This window comes from Phalacrocorax carbo, chromosome 3 (genome assembly GCF_963921805.1).
Source record: "Phalacrocorax carbo chromosome 3, bPhaCar2.1, whole genome shotgun sequence".
In the NCBI taxonomy this organism is placed as follows: domain Eukaryota; kingdom Metazoa; phylum Chordata; class Aves; order Suliformes; family Phalacrocoracidae; genus Phalacrocorax; species Phalacrocorax carbo.
The window spans coordinates 63,094,611-63,114,052 of record NC_087515.1 but is presented as its reverse complement, the minus strand read 5'-3'; the positions used below and the strand labels follow the sequence as shown (position 1 = coordinate 63,114,052).

The following is a 19,442-nucleotide window of genomic DNA, read 5'->3' as shown; positions in this document are numbered from 1 at the left end:
CTGCATTCAAAAGGACTGCACAATGTCAGCACACTCTACTCCCATCTCAAGTCATCCTCTTAATGCCGTGTTACGAAGCACATCATTGAACACACGTGACAAAAGAAAAACATTGCTATTAGTTCCTCCTAGTGCGAAGATAATGGGCTTCCTGTGCTTCGGCTCAGATGACATGTATTGAGCCACTTCAAAGAAATGGACAGTTTTATTGTGGGCCCATTCATCACATTCAGTGGGGTTTGAGCGCAGGCATCCATGGGGTTTGTATTGGGTTTATTTGACAACCTCTCCAGAATTCATTTTTTATTTCAGCACAGCTGTACTCCTTATGTGTTCCCAGAACTAAAGCCGAGTGTTGCCAGCTAACTCTTCTTTTAGCATCTTTATCACAGGACAGAAATTCAAGTTTCTATAATGTTAATGAGGTCATACAGAGAATGATTTGATTGTCTTAGATTAGACAATCTGGTCAGGTAAGTAATCATGTTATCCCCACCTAACAATAAAAAGATACAAAGTAGCATCAGTATAGTGCAGCTTTTTACATAAAATGTGTTCTTAAACATTTTTTCTCTGTATAGTGAAATCAAATGCTTCCTGACCAAACTGATTGATTATTGTGGGTTTATGTTCATCCATTACTGTCAAAATAATCATTACTATACCAAGCATAATAAAAAGCATTGAAAGATCTATCTCAATTTAGAAACTAGGAGTTTTTCAGTTTTCTGATTATTGCTTTTTTAAACATTTCTGCTTAAAGAGATCGTAAGAAATACCAATGCAAGTATTCTTTGAAGTACATTTTACAGTAGGTTTGTAAAAGCAATTCACATTTTAAAAGAATTAAATTATTAAAATTTTACTGATATTAAACATTTGTCCAGCATGCTGAGCCAATTTAGTAATTTCATAGTAATGTGGGAACATTAAAAATTGCTTTTGGATTATAATTAAGCTCCATATGTATTATAAGCAGAAGAAAAACAATTCACTGTAATCACAGTTATTGTATTTTTGTGAAGGTTAGTCACACATCCTGAGAACCACAGTATTTTATTGCAGATCACATACCACTGTGAAATATTATTGCTTTTGGTTCGTTCAATATACACAAACCTCAGCATTCTCTCTATGCAGTGGAGCAGCAGATTGCATTAAAAAAAGTTTAGAAACCAAGTCGTAGTGCTACTAAGACAGCACCTTTTACAGTCCTCCAGGAGATAAGCAGACATTTCATTCACTGCCTGAAAAATGACCTGCGGTAAATAACAGGCACTTATTGAAGCACTTCCACCTTCTTCGTAATCTAGCTGCTTCAGCAGATGTAGAGTCCCTTAGAAGGTTCCCCTTACAAAGCATATTCCGATGTATTACAAGAGTTATTCTAATCATGCCGTTAATACAGACCTTTTAGAGCCACAGCAGCCAAATCCACACACAAAATTGAACCCCGATTCCCACCTCTTCCCTCCTCCTGCCTATGTTTCCGTGCCTGTGAGCATATATCACAGAGTGTGCAATGCTTTCTGTTACATCAGCTTGAAGTCACACTGCAACCAATTAAAAGTGAATGTCTCTCATGAGTTTAGAGGCAAAAGAGTAAATGCCCCTCATCGGATTTGGTGGCTGGATTTTACTTCCCTGTGCATCTTCTTCAGCATGCCGAATTTGCTACTGCGCACCAGTGACTGAATGACGAGCTACCTCTTCCCCTCCTCTGGTTTCCCATCTCCACCCTTCCTCTCTCCACCTCCTCATAAAACTCCCACTAGGCTCAAACTAATGCGTCGAGGTGTGTCCCTGCAGCTGTTTACCAGCAGGAGCGTCTGGCGCATGCATGAGCTCCCATGTGTAGCTCTTCTGGAGTTCTTGCCTTTGTGCATATGGAGTATGCTGGAAAATTATTAATAGCAATTATTGCCATTAAGTTATTTGTAGCAGTGTTGGAGAGGTTAATATTATTTAACCAAATTTCTTTGAATTCAGAATCTTGGACCTGCAGCTTCCAAGTTCGGTTGCATCCTTACTTTTTATTGGACTTAGTGAAAAATAAGTTATGAAGCTCTAGATGGGGTAAATTGAACGTGTCGGCAGCCCAGGAGGCTGCCACTGCACCCCAGCTCGTGGGGTGCGGGCTCCTGGGACCGGGATCTGACCGGGACCCTGCCGCCGGGGCCGGGGCGGGGGCGAGGCGGCGCGGGGGAGCCCCGCTGGCGGGGCAGGGCTGGGGCGATGCCCGGTACGGCGGGAGCCCCGAGGCGGGGCGGAAGGCCGGCGCAGGGCGGCGGGGCAGGGGCGGGGAGCCCCCGGCTGCGGCGGGGCGGTGCTGGCCGGGGATCGCCGTCTGGCGGCGGCGGCGGCGCCCGCCCGGGGGCAGAGGACGGAGGGAGCCGGGTCGGGGCCGCCTTCCCCAGGCACGTCCCCCGGCTCCACGCGGAGCTCCTCGGGGGGGTGTGTGAGCAGGCGGGGGCGGCCCCGGGGCCGAGCGGGGAGCCGGGAGCGGGGCTGCGGCCCCAAACCGCCGGGGATCCCCGCCGCGGAGGAGCGGTGCCGGCCGCCCCCACCCAGGCGGGCCCGCCGGGAGGCTCAAAATGCCCCCCTTCGGGGAAGATGAAGTTTAGTTTGCGAGAATAAGCAGCGCGAGGTTCGATGACGGCCTTACTTTGCCGTCACCGACATCACGTAAATCGAATCAACGGCAAAACGAAGGGACTGCGGGTCGGAGCGCTCGGCTCCGGGCGGTGCGTTCTGCAACAGCAGAATACAGCGAAACAAATTAACTCATTTGTGCTAGACAAATGAACGTTCCTATAAAACTGCTAGCAACAATGAGGTGTTCTAAGCCGTTATTTGTCAGAAAGCTATTGCAGCCTTCGTAGGGAAATGCTCTCCTTTTAAAACAAGTAGAATAAAGTATTTTGGATGATGAAAAAGAGCAAGTAGGCCTCCAACAATAATGCTGTTCATTTTTGTTTTCGTGTTGAATAACCCTGCGATATGCAGCTCAGGCCACCAATGGTAACTGGCCAATTCCACGCTCTTTTCTTTGGCTCAGTTCGTATGTTTTTCCTTGGGGTTTTGGGCTTTGCTATTTATGGAAATGAAGCCTTGCATTTCAGCTGTGAGAGGTTGATCTTTTCTGTTACAACCAGTTCAGGCCTGTAACGCCTTAGGTAATTCTCTTATTGCAGAAATTCCATGTTAAGAAAATAAACTGCAAAAAGTAAACATATTTGTTCCGTATAAGAAGTCGTGACTGATTGGGCTAATTATCATTTCACTTTTCCATCAATATTTTCCTTTTAATAACCTTTAATCTGTGACTAAATACGGAGTTGTGCTTTCAATCTTTCATAACAACCCTCACGTTTCAGAAACCAACTGAACTTTTCAAATTAAAACATAACAGTGATTTTACCTTTGTTGTTATCCAAGTGTTTATACATTTGTTACGTATTAAAAACAGACTTGCAAAATGTTCCAATATGTGCACGTTTTAGCTGCCCTGATGCAGTTTTAAATGATCAGACAACTACATTTCTGCTACATTTTGGGCATTCGGGGCATCACAGTGGGTGATTCTACTGGTACCCAAAGCCTTTTTTCACCTTCGTGCTGCGTGTAAGAGCATCAAACAGGAAGATCTCCTCCAAAAGTCATTCTACACCGTTTTTTATATCTTCTCTGTTTTCTTAAGGATTATCCTTGAAGCTGTCGCTTTTTTGTTTCAGATTCCGCTCTTTGGTTTCAAAGTGAACGCAATCCACATGTATGATGTAGAAGCCCTTGGAAAAAATTTTAGCATTACCTGGTGCCTGGTGTCAGAGCACTTTGAAAAGACAATTTTTCTTATTGCAATGTACACATTTACTGTGATTACAGTGGTCTCGCGTGTTGCTGGAATTATTGAGATCTCATGTAGAAGGCTATGTTTCTTAAAAACTCGGTGATGTCAATCACCCCTAGTCATTTATCACCCTGTCCGCCTGCAGTTCTCTTACAGTGATTTCAAGCTATAACAAAAAACATCTCCTCTCCTCCACAAAGTGTTGCAGAAGAGAACCACACTCATGATTACTGCTGCAGAGTAGCCACCTGACGCTTATTCCTCACCTTTTTGTGAATTCCACCCCATTTTGTGAATAACCTTTGTTTCCATGTAAAGATGAAAGGCAATAAGATTCCCAAGAGCAACACGTTTTCATGACCTGCCACATACCTCCAGAGCAGTGTCTGTGTGTGAGGAGGAGTTTACCTGTATATCTATTTTCATTCACAGCTCTTCTGAACACATGCAACTGGAGTGAGTAAGGTTACAGACCTGCCAAGAAAAACTATTCCAATTTCTTAGATGTTCCTATGGCTTGAGAGTTAAGCAGTGACGGTGGATAATCTCTGGGTACCAGAAAGTGTTCAAACATTTTCCCAAGCAGTGCTACTGTTGCAACCTGCATCTCAGACCTGCATCTTAGGCTGTGGTGATGACATATCCATCAGTATCAACTTTGCAGCAGCCCAGCTAATGTCATCTGCTAGCTGTGAATCTCCTTTTAAAAGTGAAAGACTAGCATAGTATTCTTTGTGCTGACTGGGCTGCCTTAGCCTCATTATGTTTTGGCTTAGGATATTATTGCCAATTTTGTATGATCACATTTTGAAGGAGGGCTTTGTGACTTAGTTTTGTAGTAGATGCTTAAAATTGTCAAAAGAAAATCTTGGAGAAAAGCCTCTTCTGGGTGCAGTCACGCCTTGATTTCAGCGAGAGTTTTGCTTGTGTGTGACTGCAGAATTGAGACCACAGAACTTTTTGCTGTGTCACGCCTAACTTCTTATTGCTCTGACTGAAGTCACTCGAATAACAGTTAAAAAGAAGTCTGCGTACTAAAATTGTTCAATGCAATAAGTGTATCTGGATAGTTTAGGTCTTGAACTTCATATAGGTATCAGATGTTAGCTGGTGTAACAGTTTCTTCTTAAGGACTAACAGACATCTTAAACTTAGAAGTGATTTCATTCCTGGTGCTGAAGTGAGGTACTGCAAAAAAAAAAACCAAACAGATTTCAGAACTGGAAAGAAAGATGGAGGTAGTTTCCCATATAGAATATATACAAATAGCAATCACAACTATTAGCTATTTACCATTTGTTTTTCAAATACCCTCAATTTCTAGGAAAAGAAATGGAAGGTTTCTTCCTCTTTCATCATTTTCTACGGCTACTAAATGGAACAATTTCTGTTCTGAATCTCAGTGAAACAAGAAACTGAGACTTATCACTACTTAACAGTGCTGCAGGAACCAGCAAAGTCAAAAGGAGTCTATCAGCATCTTTGGACACAGCTTGAGGCCTATAACACTGAAGGGAAGAACATATTTTTTTAAGTTTAACTTATGTGAAAAAAAGCACAGTATAGGCAATATTCAGCATAAAAGCATAAAAAGTTGAGATCCTGGTGACAGTGTTTGGGACCTTTCAGGAATATTTGAAAAAAAATCTGGAAAATTTACTACAAAATCTTTGAGCACCAGCTGTTAGTTAAGCAGTCCCAAACAAAGTTGGATTATAAGAGCTTTGTAATCCTCACCCACAAAATTACTCCTCTACACATATGGAATTGATTTATTTAGTTGTCTTGGATTTGATTGCCTCCGGGCCACTTAAATCAAAGTGGGTCACAACTAGATGTGTGATTTTTTTAATATGCTGATCAAGAACAAGATGATAAATTTAAATACTTCACTGTATTAAAGCATTAATGTTGTGCTATTGTTTCCCTATGGAAATAAATTATATGTTGTCTTAAATATATGTCCAGTCAACCCTATCAGATTTGTGCAACATTAAACTAGTAATTTGATATTTACAAGCATTACAAGAGGAATAAGAATCACTGTGCTAACTTCTCGTTTGCATCATATACCATGTGCTTTGGTTGATACACGCTTATTTTTTTGTTGTACACTTTGGTACCCATCTGGAATTATTCTTTGCATTTTAAACTTGTAATCTCAGGTAAAAATATTTTTATTTAAAAATAAAATACAATCTATATATTAATACTAAAAGGAAGAATTTACTTCCATGTGCTAGGTACAGTTGTGACCAATTGTACTCAAGTCACACTTAAACAGATGTTTGTATAATAATAATAAAATGGCTTCATCATGACCTTGTCAGTATTTTCCCTGGTGCTTAATATCTCCGTTGCTTGTTGTTCTTCTGTAGATTTCAAAGCACTTCAGAAAGGTCAGAGGAGTGCCAAACCCCCCAGCCCCTCAGTGGACCTCCCTGTTACTATAAAGACCTTTGCAGAGCTAGGAGTGGCATGGGACTGCCTGAGGACCCCTGAGGGGCTCTAGGAGCTGGATTACCCACCACCATGCCCTTGCCCTTGGTGGTCAAAAATCTGGAATGTATCAAAGCATGTTCTTCTTCCAAATCAGATACAATGCCCATTTTTTCTGCATTTCTTCTGAAATTAAAATTGTCAAATTCCTCAGTTTCAGTTTTTCATTTAAAAACAAGACATGTGTTATTGCCTTTTAGTGCAAATGTTTTTCTGTGACTGATTCCATCATTAGTTTCTGGAACATGTTGATGGAGATATTATGTCCACGTAAAGAAACCATTTCCCCATGGTTGTCAACACTTCCCTCTCCTGTATTTGCCATTTGTTTTCCTGGCACTCATTGTATTCTCAGGTGTCTCTAAACTTTTCTCTCTGCTAGTCTTCCAAACTCCCACCACTGTTATCCTCATCTACGTTGCTTTCTATCAGCTTCCTTCCACCCTTACTCCCTCTGAGATTTATAACATGCCTGCATGTGTTTTTCAGCGTTACACTGATTTTAACTCAAATGCTTAGCAAATATTTGAGATGATCCTGAAAGCATTTGTTGCCATTATGAACAGAATTACATAATACACTTGGGGATTCTTTGATTCAGTTCTATTTCTTTACACAGTGAACACGAAGTCCTGTCTCCCAGAACACAGTAGGTAGCATTTTTGTTGCTTACATCAGGATCACATGATAAGTGTTTCTTTGACTTTTTCATTGTTTTCCACTGTACTCTAGCTGCCTTATATTCACAGACACCACTCAAAGAAATCCCCAGCTCATATGTTTGCAGTCGGTTTTGTCTCTAGCCAGACATCATGCCCATTTCAGTTCTCGCTTAACAAGTCATAATTGCTCCTGCTATCTTCTTCAATGAAACGAGCTAAATACACCCAGTAAAGTGACATGATTACCTTTACATCAAAGGTATAGTTGCTCTGGGCCAGCCAACTTCTAGTACATCACCATCACATCCCAGTCCTATAACCACTCCTTGTTCTGTTCCTTTCTTGTCTTCCTTTCTTCTGTTCAGCCATCATTTTCCTTTCATTCTCTTTACAGCACTTTCCCATGATAGCAATGAGACAATGCAGCCACCTCTCCCAACATGTGCCTCCCTCCTTTCTTAATGCCCCGGAGCATTGACATTCTCCTGCCTTCCAGACGGCCATTTTGAGACCAGGAGGAAGTTTTGGCAACCAGGCCATTTAAAAGAAATTTTAAAAAGTCATTTAACTGTGCTGTCAGAACGAGAAGACGACAGACACTAAAATAATCTATATTGCAATTTGTTAGATCCATCTGAAACCATTTTGCTTCAGTGGTTCCCACTTCTTTTGCTGTTCTTATCCCCTCTCAGCAAAAAGAGAAATCCCTGGAGCTTCCTCTGAGAAAAAGTTCTCGCAGGATCACCACTTCCCAGATGTGTACATCCCAAGGCTGGAGGGCTTCCAGATGGATGCTAGGGAGCACCCCAGTCAGGTGAAGGGCCATTGACCAGCCCGCTGGTCGCACCAGGCTGCTCCAGTGAGCGGCAGCGGGCCCAGGGGCAGAGGGCTCAAGGGCCGCCCACACCCCTGGGGAGCCACAGGGCAGCCCAAGGGGAAGGTTTTTCAGCCTGAAAAGGAGTTTTACATGCAGCTGTACCTCCTGGGGGAGGGTGCAAGGGAAGGGGCAGGGGGTGGCCGGGCAGGGTTGGGGCCCCAACACTATCCCCTGGCTGGGCCCGGGAGTTACCTAAAATATATATATTCTTCTTGGATGAAACGCAATAGCGCAGGAGTTGTTAGTAGTTAAGAAAGGATCACAGTTAGGAGTAGAAACTAACACCTGAGAATTTTAATAAGGTAGTAAATAATGCCTAGGCCAGATAGGAGGGTATTAGCAATGGATGCCTCACTAAGTGGAACGTCCTAGACACTAACAGTGGAGACATCCTGCCACAAAGAAGGGTGTGAAGATAAGGGAAGGCCAGATGTGAAGACATCAGTTTAAAAAGGGAACACCTTGGCCCAGAAGGTGCTGAATAAAGTAATGCCCTCTCTTTAATACACCCAGCGTTAAGGAGTTTTATTCCTGGTTTTCAGAGATACAGGGAAGTCCCGGCTGGCCCGAGGTCCCCAGGGCCCTCCGCACAGCGGCTGTAGGACGCTTTTCAAACACTAACGAGCCACGCAGGAGACAGGTGAAGCTGTATGGTCCCGCAGACGGGCAGACGGGCGGGCGGACAGACCGGTCATCCCGCCCGACCCAGGCGGGTCGAAGCCCCCAGAAGCCGCCTGCTCCGTCTCCCGCCCCTCCCGCTCAGCAGGGGGCGCTCTTCCTGGGCGCACCGCCACCGGCAGCAGCCCACCGGCTCGCGCACCGCGCAGACGCCCCGGCGGGCCGTGCCGGAAGCGGAAGCGGCCGGCCCCAGGCTCGGGAGCGAGAGCCGCCGTCGGCCGCCCGTTGTCGCCGCCTCCCCTCGGCTCGCCGCCCGCGCTATGGCGGCCACGGCGCTTCCCCCGCTGCCGCCGCAGTTCAAGAGCATCCAGCACCATCTGCGAACGGCGCAGGAGCTGGACAAGCGCGAGCCAGTGGTGGCGTATTATTGTGAGTGAGGCGGCCGCAGCCCCGCCCCGCCGGCCCCGAGCCCGGCCCGGCCCGCCCCGCCGCTGTCCTTGTCTGGGGGCTGCCGCCGCCCCCCCGCCACCAGCCGCTGCACCGGGCGGGGCGCCCCTCCCTTCTTTCTGCCTGGTTGGGTCGCGCGAGCTGCCCGTCCGATGGGCGGGCGCGGGGGGTGAAGTCCCCCCCCGGGGCGGAACGGGGTGCTCACGGCCTGCCCTCCCTCCCTGCCGCCGCTCCAGCTGCCAGCCCCAACCCGTCTTCCATGTCCTCGATTTTTGCAGACATAAGCCTCTTTGCAGTGGTAGTGGATATGCCAGCAGCCCAAAGGCGTGACTGTGCGCACGTGTGTAAAGTCAAGTCTGTGGGATAGTCCTAACAAGTATCGCAAAAAACTAACGTTCGAGAGTCTTTTCGGAGTTTTTCTCCTGCTGAAAAGACCTCCTTCTTTCTGTCCTGTCTCTGAGTAAGCAGTTTGGGCTTGAGAGTCTTTATTTCTCTTAATAGTGTCCATGTTATTTTCTCTGAGGCTTTGTCACTTCTTCAGGGCCCTCTTAAGAGGGAGAGTGGGTTGCTCCTCTATTGCTTGTTTCACTGGAATGAATATAGCAAAAATAACTTACTGCAAATCTTTCAAATGAACATGTAGATTTTCCAAGCTAACGTATGGCTTCTAAGCTAATCGTTGTCAGGGTGGTCAGTGAGCCTTTCTAAAAGGGTTTCCACAGTTAATTGAGAAACGGAAGCCTGTTGTTAGTAGTCTTAAATTCCTGTCACAGTTAATCACCACACTTGAAAAATTTTGTAGACTAGCAGATCACCAGAAGTGTGCCTTTATGTTGTTTGTATTTTTCTTGAGATGTGGGGAGGTCATTTGGGTGGTTTACTTGTCAATAGCTTGTCTTCAGAAAGAGTTAAATGATAAAGAGAATTAGAACTGGTACTTTAATTTGTAATGCAATCATAAGTTTAGAAGGATGAACTCATGAAAGTCAGGCTTCAGAAAGCTCTGATAAAACTGTCAGCTCAGTGTCAGAAGAATAATTTTAATGTGTTTTATGTGTTATGCAGGAATACAGTGCTAATGTGGAAAAGTGCCACCAGAGAAGCGACACAGCCACATATTAGAACACTCAGTGTTTTCAATAGTACTTGCTTTTTTTTACTGGAAAAATACAGGACAAATACTTTGTATGGCAGGAAGCACCAGCTAGGTCAAGTGGCACTTTTTTTTTTTGTTTTGTTTTTCTCTATTTCTTTGGGGTTTCTTATCAAATGTAACACCCTGTCTGACTATGCAATAAAAATATTAGCATTTACTGTAGGTAACAAAATACAAATCTATTTTTATTTTATACCAGAAGTGTTTAGGTGGCAATCTGTATTTTTCAGAATGTCTTTTCCATTCTGAAACTTAATGTAAGTCTCAGTGTACAGGAAAAGAAATAACTGTGTTGAATAATTAGCATTTTATGTAAAGTGCTTTGCCTTGGCTGTCCTAGGTACCCTAAAAATTTGCATATCTTATTTTTTCATTTGAGTGCTTTAGCACATCTGATTCATTATTGAGTATAGTATAGTCTATATTCTAGAGACATCTTTCTCATTACATTATTACACAAAGTGAAAAGCAGTGATACCTGTTTTTCAAGGCAGGTCATCTTGCTTGGATCCTTTGTTCTTTTCAGTACACAAAGGAGAAGAATTAATTTTCACCAGTCTTCCACTGATGGCACTTATTTCCTCACATGGTTGATGAGTTTGTCTGGATTGACTAAAATGCAAAATTCCTGATTCATAGGATTTTTTTTGTTATTTTAATTCTGGCTTTGAAGGGGAAAAGAACTATTAATTTTGAACGTTGTGGGTTTGGAACAATTATGTGGAATCCCGAAGTATTAATTATTAATATTGCTGCTGTCAAAAAGATCTACTATATATCATTCCAGCATGCTATGAATAATAAAGGCTTTCCTAAAAAGGTAGGCTTTTTAAAAGTGTAAGTCTGGGTATACAAAAAATTTTCAAGACGCTTTTCAGATAAACTCCACAGATTTTACGTGGAGTTAATGCAACATTCCTCATTAGATGCTTCACTGAAAAAAACTGAGCATCTCTGTAGAGTCTTTGGAATGTGTTTCAGAGGAGCTCTATACATTTGCTGTAATGTATTGTGTGGAAGGAATAGCGTGAGGAGAGCTTGGTGTCTGCTGGACCATGTGGTGGTGTCCCCTGAGCTGGCGCTGCTCCACCAGCCTTCTTTGCAGGCGTGCCTGGCACTGTGCACCTCCTGGGTCCGGGAGGGTGGTGTGGTGCAGCAGCCAGCCGAGGGGACCCTGCTGTGAAAGGTCATGTGATGGGACAGTGCTGCGTGTTTTGTCACAAGGCTGCTTGCACAGTCAGTGTGGGAGGGGGAACATCTGAATTTTGGTCATATGATGGATGTAACTGTCAGCCCAAGCTTTGGAATGTTGCCAGGAGTGGCTCAGCCCTAGCCAAAAGCTTTGGTCCTAATATTAATGTTTCCATGGCACAGTAGTTTTCAGTATGGACATATGTTTGCTAGGTTTTGATTTGTGTGCATTTTAGTTCAATTCCACTTGTATATTTCTGATAACAAGAGCTGCTACACAAACTAATTTCAATTTCAGAAGCAAGTGAACTCTGGTAAGATGCTTGTGACCTAAAATATTACTTTCTGTAGCTCAGCAATAAAATTGTCAGGAGCAACTATTTACTGCTCATATTATTATTTTTGTCTCTCATCAGCATCCACTTCTGCCAGAAATTCCCGTGCTTCGAAAGCCAGGAATCTGAATGGCAGTTACAGATTTTATTTGTGTTCACCATTTTAATATTTTTTCTTTTTATGTTTTTTTGGGTATAGTTCATTTGAAGCATTAAACTAGCATAAACCAGCACTGCCACCTAAAGATGATACTGTAGTTCTTTTCTGGCCTCTCGTTTCCAACCCTAACGTTCTTGAGAAGCAAACACTGATGTAATTGTATGATGAAAAACAATAAGCTGTTTTTCAGCCAGGCCAATTCACTACCGCTTAAACAGCTATGCTTCCACATGAAGACAAGGAACAAGAAGACACAGTGACTTGGGGACAAGACAGGAGTCCTACTTTTTTTATATTGCTGGCATATGTTGATTTAAGCAAACAGTAATCTGATGAACATTAATCTCTGTTTTACACAATATGGATAGTTACAGCAGGGATGATTTGTATTTTTCAACTGCCACATAATTTTCCACGTGAAAAATAAAATGTCGAAAAACAACATTGATGCATTTGTGCACCATAACATGTCACAGATGCTTTTTGTTGTGGTATTTGCTAGAAACATTGCAAAAATGTTTTTATTTCGGGTAGTCCTGTGTATTCCTTAAAAAGCCTTCATGCTTAGCTCAATTTTTTACGTATTCAAATTCAAAGTAGCATATGATCAGTAGCTTTGTATGTTGTTTGTAAACTGTTAACTATCAGTGGCTAGGGCTAGAAAAAGTAGATGGACATAATTGAGTAGATAACATGATTGACTGAAGCAATAAAATATGTATTTGCTTCTGCCAGTATGTACTGTAAATTTACGTGGTTGTAAAATTTGTTATACTCAGAACATAGCCTGCGGAGAAATAAAGAAACCAACCTTATTTAAGTTGTACAGGATGTGATCTCACAAAGTAATTATCCTTTTAAAGACATTAAATGCTTTATGGTTTACGTAGGTGTTCAGCACTGCAGTAATATAGCACCTTCTTTTAAAATGCTTGTCTCCCCATATGATACTTTCTCTCACATTTTTATATTATTTTGTTAATCACTGTCATTAAGTATTTCAGGTTCAGTAAAGGTCAGCTGATTCGATAGGTCTAAGGGAATACCAGTAAAGGATGCTACACCAATTGCCTAGCAAAAGGAAAATAAGTGATTAGTTGTCAATAATTTTCTTACGTTAAAAACTTACATGAGTGACTGACTACTTTGAGATGTTGTTCTGCAAACACAAGGAGGCAGGCTTCGATAAAAAATCTCTGGCCTGTGTAATAACTAAATTATATTTCTAACTGTGCCATAGGCAGTTTGACTCAGAAGCTATTTTTTTAAAAATTGCAAGGTTTGAGAGGTGGATTTCTCTTCTGAAAACTTATGTTTTAGTGTTTAAAGCAAGATTTTCCTTAATAGCTGTTGTTTCAGCCTTTCAGTGGTCGTGTTAAGCTCTCTTCAAAGATGATTGGTAGTTTATTTTATACTTCTGTACTTACTGGTCATTGATGTTCTAATTCAAAAGTATTGAGAGAGTGCCAGTAAACTGCCAGAAAAGCATTAATGTTTCATGATATATAACTTGTAACACACAACAGCGTTTGGATATCCAGTGAATGCAACATGAAATAATAGTCTAGTAATTTTGGAAAAGCAGGGCTGTGATGGTTTTTGCTCTACAGACTGCAAAACATCAGAAAACGTTTGTGTGAGATCAATAGACTTGATGTGTTTAAAAAAGGTGTGAAGAAAATCTCCTACAATTCTCAAATTCTTGAGATAGGAAAACACCAGAGAATCCTTCCAAAGGACCTTACTTTTGCATTGATATTTATGTTTTTGCGGGATCAAGCAGAAGAGAAAAGGCAAAAGAAATGTTGTGGGTTTTTTTCACTAGTTGACAACTTCTTGAATCAAAAGACATTCAGCTTTTAATGGAAATACCCATCTGTTAAATGTGACTGGCTTTTTACTTCCAAGTTTAGTCAGACATCCATGAAACAAGGTTCTCACTTCATACCAATTATAAGACTCTTTTTTTAATTAAAAAAAAAAAGAGGACAAAAAAAATAAAGTTTGTGGCCTGACTGAGAACTTGGGAAATATAGTTACTGTGTAATTTTACAACTAAATACTATTAATTTTTTTACTGATCCTTCCTCAAAGCAGAGGACTAATAACAGACAAATATTTTAATTGAGTTTTAAATTTAATCAACTTTTTATTGTATCTTGGTGCATTTTGAATGACTGATTTTGAAGATGCGTGTAATTCAGAAGTATTCAAGGAAATAAAAGTAACTGGTGTTTGCTGTATTTCACTGCAGAGGTTCTGCACATACTGACTTCATTTCACTAGGACATTGTAGAATTGAAATGCGTAAAATCATGTTCTTACAACATTCCTTATCTACTAAGATCAAATTCTTGAGCTTTCCAGTTTAAACATCCATTTATTGTAACAGTTTTGTATAATCCATTTATAAAAGTACATTTTCCATAATCTCATATTGCTGGTGGCAGAAACAGTTTTATGTGCTATTAATACTACAAATTATTTAAAGCTTAGTATTAGAGATTACATATTGAAGACTAGATCTTATCTGTTCCTTATTCAGGATAAGTTAATTGAAATGGTCAAATATTTAAGTAGATATCCATTTCATAGTGCACTGTGGGACTTGTTTTGATTGTACTATGAGTATAAACTAAAAATATTTCTCAATTTCTTTATTTTTTCCTGTGCGTTCTATTTTTTCTGTCTTCAGTCTTAGCTTGTTTGCTCTGATTCCTTTCAAAGATTTGTAAGTGGGAAAACTATGCTTTTAAAACTCTGGTTTGTCTGTGGAGGCAGAAAAACAGTGAGAAGCGATTGGAATAACAAAGATAAATACATAAACCTCCACAGTCCTCAAAGCAAACTTTGGGCAGAAGCAAAAATTAAAGATTATGTTAACTGTTGTGTAGTATTTTTGGCACTTGCTTTGATTACATAGGTAATATTTAAAATAATCTGCTCTGACAGAGATAGGAATGAGAACACAAAATAGAACAAGCGTGCTTTAGAGATTGAAACTGTATTTCTGAGGTATGTGTACTTGTATAAAACTCCTAGAGTTCAATTGTATGGTGTAAATATACTAACATGCATTTTTTCCACCATGTAATTCACATTTTTTTGGTGGATCTTTATTCAACCTGAAACTCTGGAAATAAAATCAAGATCTGTTTTTTCCCGCCTGAAGTTTGCTGCTACTTCTGAAGAAGGGATGCATCCATATCGGCATTCTAATTTGCAGAATCACAGAATCATTGAGGCTGAAGGGAACTTTTTATGTCACCTAGTCCAATCCCCTGCTCAAAGCATGGTCAGGACTATGTCCAGGCAGGTTTTGAATGTCCCCAAGGATGGAGACTCCACAGCTGCTGGGAGCAACCTGTACCAGAGTACAGTTATCCTCACAGTAGAAGATTTTTCTTATGTTTAAAGGGGATATCCTGTATTTAATTTTGTGCCCATTGCCTCTTGTCCTGTCAGTGGACATCACTGAGAAGGGGCTGGCTTTGTCTTCACTCCCTGCTGTCCCCCTTCCTACATCAGGTATTTGTGCACATTGGTAAGATCCTGTGAGCCTTCTCTTTTCGAGACTAAAGTTCTAGCTCTCTGCCTCTCCCGCTGTGACAGATATTCCTAGCCCTTCGTCATCTTTGTGGCCTTTCCCATGTCTCTTATGCTGGGAGCCTGGAACTGGACCCAGCACTTCTAGTGTGTCACACAAGTGCTGAGTAGAAAGGAAAGATCACCTCCCTCAACCTGCTGGCAATGTTCTCCTCATGCAGCCCTGGATGCTGTTAGCAATTAAGATGAGGCGTGCACTTTGGAAACTTATCTCATGGTCATGCCCATCTAGGGTGCTTTATTTCACCTCGCAGAATAGTTTGAGAACACAAAAGAGGTTTCTTCCAGTTTAAACTAAGCTGGAGGGCATTTCACAGGAGTGTTTCAGATTTGTGCTCTAATCACTACAAGCTGTTTTATCTGCATGACTTGACCATAAATAATCCAAAGTAGCTGCCTTCTCCAACTTTTGATTTCTTGAGATCTCAATTACTATAAATCCTACAGTAAGGTAGTTTTTCTGGTTTAATTAGAAATATTTTATTTTCTTTATTACACTTTAGAGACAAGCTTTGAAAAATACTGATAGTTTAAAAATTGTGCAAAAGCTTAGAAACCTGTGAATTCCACATATAAATCTCGTGCTCAAATTTTGTGAGACCAGAATTGGTCCATATGCCACACTGAAGAATGGCAGTGTAGAATACTGATTGATTTCCTAAGATTCATGATAGATATTATTATATTACTTGTTTTGTCATCTAACCTTAATAATTACCACACTTGTTTATAATTGCATATTTTGTTTCACCTATTTAGTTTGTTTACAAGTTGCTATTCTTCCAATAACAGTGAATTCTAATGTAACTTACTGTAACTTGCAGTAATTTTATGTAAGAGACATTTTACTGGAGATAGTTTTGTCTTGACAAAGTTTGTCTAGCATGAAACCTAACCTTGAAATGTATTGTTATCGGTCCATTTTCCTCTGTAGGATTTAGAAAACTAAGAAAGAATCTGAGGGGAAGAGGGGGGTCATGATACTATCCTTTTTTTTGGTTTGAGTTTCTTAATTAAATTTGTGTGTAGTCGTCTTTCCCTCCACTTCTGTTTCAGCAATTTTTTTTCTTGCATTTCTCCTTAAACTAATTTTACTTGAAAATTAATATTTAAAAGTAATTTGTTTTCTCTGGAATGCTTCAGATTTTTAATTGATGCTGCCAGCCTAATATTTACCTTGTCTTTTGCCTATTTCCTTCAGCATCATATAATGAAAAGGAGGTATCAGGCCCTTCAAAGTTTGTTTGTCAGGGCTCTTAAATCTATTTTAAAAAGTCTTTGAATTCAGACAACTTTGATCTAGCAACCTAGAAATGGCATATATTTATGATCTGCATGCAGAAATTACATGAATGGAGTATGATACATTAATGTTCATGAAAGCAAGAATAATTACTGTTTGGGTTTTTTTTTGCAGATTCATTCATTATGAAAGTACATTTGTGGCAGTTTCAGTGCAATCCAATTTAATGTTTTTGTGTCCCGTGCTTCCCACATTTGTATTCCAACTGTTTCTTCCTGTACAGAAAGCAGTTAACAAATGTTTTTCTGTCAGTGGTTTGACAAAGGAGAGAGGAAGGTGTAGAATATGAATGAGCAATAAATTACAGCCTGAAAAAGCTTTCATCTCTTAATCAGAATCAAAATATGGCTAAAGTTTATGGCAGTGTTTTTGTTACTGTTTAATGTCAATCTGTTACTATTAAATGTCAAAAATATTTCAGTTCCTAATAATTTTTTTCCTATACTGGAGAATTAAATACACATGGGGGGAAAGAACTGTAATCTTTTGATCCTGTTAGACCAGGAAAAAGAAAGATGGATAGTAGGACAGAACTTAGAAGACAGAATCAACCTATTGTGCATGCTTGCTGGCTGGAACTTTTGTTCTCCAGTATTTTTTCTTGGCATGGAGTTTAAAATGGGAGTGAGGGGAGTTTCAGTTGTAATCCAAACATAAATCTGGAATAACTTACTGTGTATTAGGAATGAATGCCTGGCACGTACTAAAGACAAAATACTCGCTCTGAAATTGTGCTGTGTATTAGCAAAGGAAAAATAACGTGGTATTACGTGACATAAATAAAAGCAGAAAAGTTTCTGTAAAGCTCACTGTATAATTCCTTCCAGCACACCCACACTTAGTATTTGCTGAACAAAGATTAAGGGCAACAAATCAAGACATAAATTTTGTAGTTGTCCTGGCTAAACATTTTTCTGAGAGTGATTACTTGCCAAGTCTTTATGAATGTGAAGATAAATGTCCTGTCTGCAAACTGAGAGCAAACCCTCTTTTAGTTAATAATTGGCAAAATGGTTCTGTCTTCATGCATAAAAGATTACAAACTACTTTAGCTCTACTTGGGTAAATGTTAATTAATATTATATTAGCTCTGTGTAGCTTCCTTTACCTCCTTAGTGCTTTAATTTATGCATATACTACTGTTGTTGGCCACCCAAAAACCTTTTTCTGCTATTTGATTTGGGTAAAGGGGGCAAAAATATAGAGTGTATCTGTTATGAAGCCAAGTGCATAGAACAAGCTTAGAAAGAACTAGTAATTGCATTCATTTATTTGTTTCCAGGTATTCCAGATCTTCATCACAAATAGTGAAGTGAGATGGGAATTACAGGTCACTTAATTCCAAGATTGTCTGCATTCTTCAAATACTTCGTTTAGGCTTTAAAAACTTGCAAACTTTTGCAGCTACAATGTATGGGTTTTAGTTGTCTTTTTGTATCTGAATTTTCAGCAGCTCGGCTTTTCACAGAGGAAATTTTTTGTCAAAAGTTACCAAGCAAATGGCTCCTGTAAGTCTAGTTGTTTAGTTTTACAGTATATTACTGTGGTCATTAGGGACATGGACTTTATAATGAGTTTTCAATGGATAGAGAGAAGTTCTGAAGAGAAGAACTCTGAAATAAATTTGATGTAAATTGGCATCTCAAATGCGGTATTTTTAAAAGGTGGAGTAATGCAATTGATATACGGAACACTAAGATAATTTCTTTCTGTGGTGTCCATATCATTCAGGAGATTAAAATCTAGTTATTAGAAATTGAACCACTTGCATTAAAGCAAATTTTTTTTTTACTTAGCAAGCATGGTAGTAATAAATTCCACTGTTTTTGCAATATTACAGAAACCAGAACAGCTGTATCTAAAGGAATGTAAATAATTGCTCTGTTTTCTTTCAGATATGGGGGGGGAGGGAACTGAACTCATGTTACATTTGGCTTTCTCAGCAGAAATGTTGGAGGCAGTAAACTTTTGGCCTCTTGCTTATGAGTTCTTTGCCAATGAAATTACCTGTCAACATAAACATGAAAGACAGTTCTTCGAGCATTAATTGCCAGTTTAAAATTTCACTAATGATGTTAACACAGGAGAAGTGTTTTGCTTTTTGCTGCTGAAAATTCAGTAATGAAGTAAGTTTGCCCATTCGCTGCAAGTTAAACAGGAAAAGGACATAATAGATTTCCTTCACTAGATCAAAGCACATCTTTCAGTTACTATCATGTATCATTAACTTAAGTAATATTTATGTGATAAACTACATGTTTATCCCACATGTAAGAGACTTCTGACACTTTAATTAGCAAAGGTAGTAGTATCAAAACCCACACATTCTTACAGATAGACTTCATATAGAATACTTGGGACATTTCAGATTTAGAGCAGAGGGAAGGATGACAAAGATGCAGACATGGAAAAACTTGCTTTTGGTAAATTAAGATTCCTTGCCTTAGGAATAAGATGTTATAATAATACACAAAAATGCAGAGAGTTAAGACACTTTCTTGTTTTCTGTAATAAGGCAAGGGATTAGTTGTTGCTTTCAGCTTCACTCACATGTTGCTCTTCATTCAGATATTTTCAGAAGCAAAACTTTAAAACTTTAAAAGAATATTATTTTTATTTCAGTAGTGTCTGTAGAGGCAAATACCAAATTATTTCTCTTCATCCTATTCTGCTTCTGTCAGAGGAATTCTGGTTATTTCAGTTTTTCAAGTACTTGTCTGCTTGATATGTTTAATGAT

At 40.2% G+C, this 19,442-nt stretch overlaps 2 protein-coding genes across 3 annotated transcripts in view; both read left to right on the top strand.

Annotated features, from left to right (window-relative positions):
* Positions 1 to 3,000: 3,000 nt before the first annotated feature.
* On the top strand, positions 3,001 to 3,953 carry GJE1 (gap junction protein epsilon 1). Its single transcript, XM_064448618.1, is given in 3 exon segments — positions 3,001 to 3,124; positions 3,127 to 3,174; positions 3,547 to 3,953. Coding segments are annotated over 3 exon segments (579 nt in total).
* Positions 3,954 to 8,733: 4,780 nt separating this feature from the next.
* Positions 8,734 to 19,442, top strand: part of VTA1 (vesicle trafficking 1) — a 45,027-nt gene continuing 34,318 nt past the window's right edge. For both annotated transcript variants that reach the window (XM_064447150.1, XM_064447149.1), the window contains exon 1: positions 8,734 to 8,935. In XM_064447150.1, the coding sequence (XP_064303220.1) occupies positions 8,827 to 8,935 (109 nt within the window). In that variant the 5' untranslated portion in view covers positions 8,734 to 8,826. The remainder of the gene's footprint in view (positions 8,936 to 19,442) is intronic.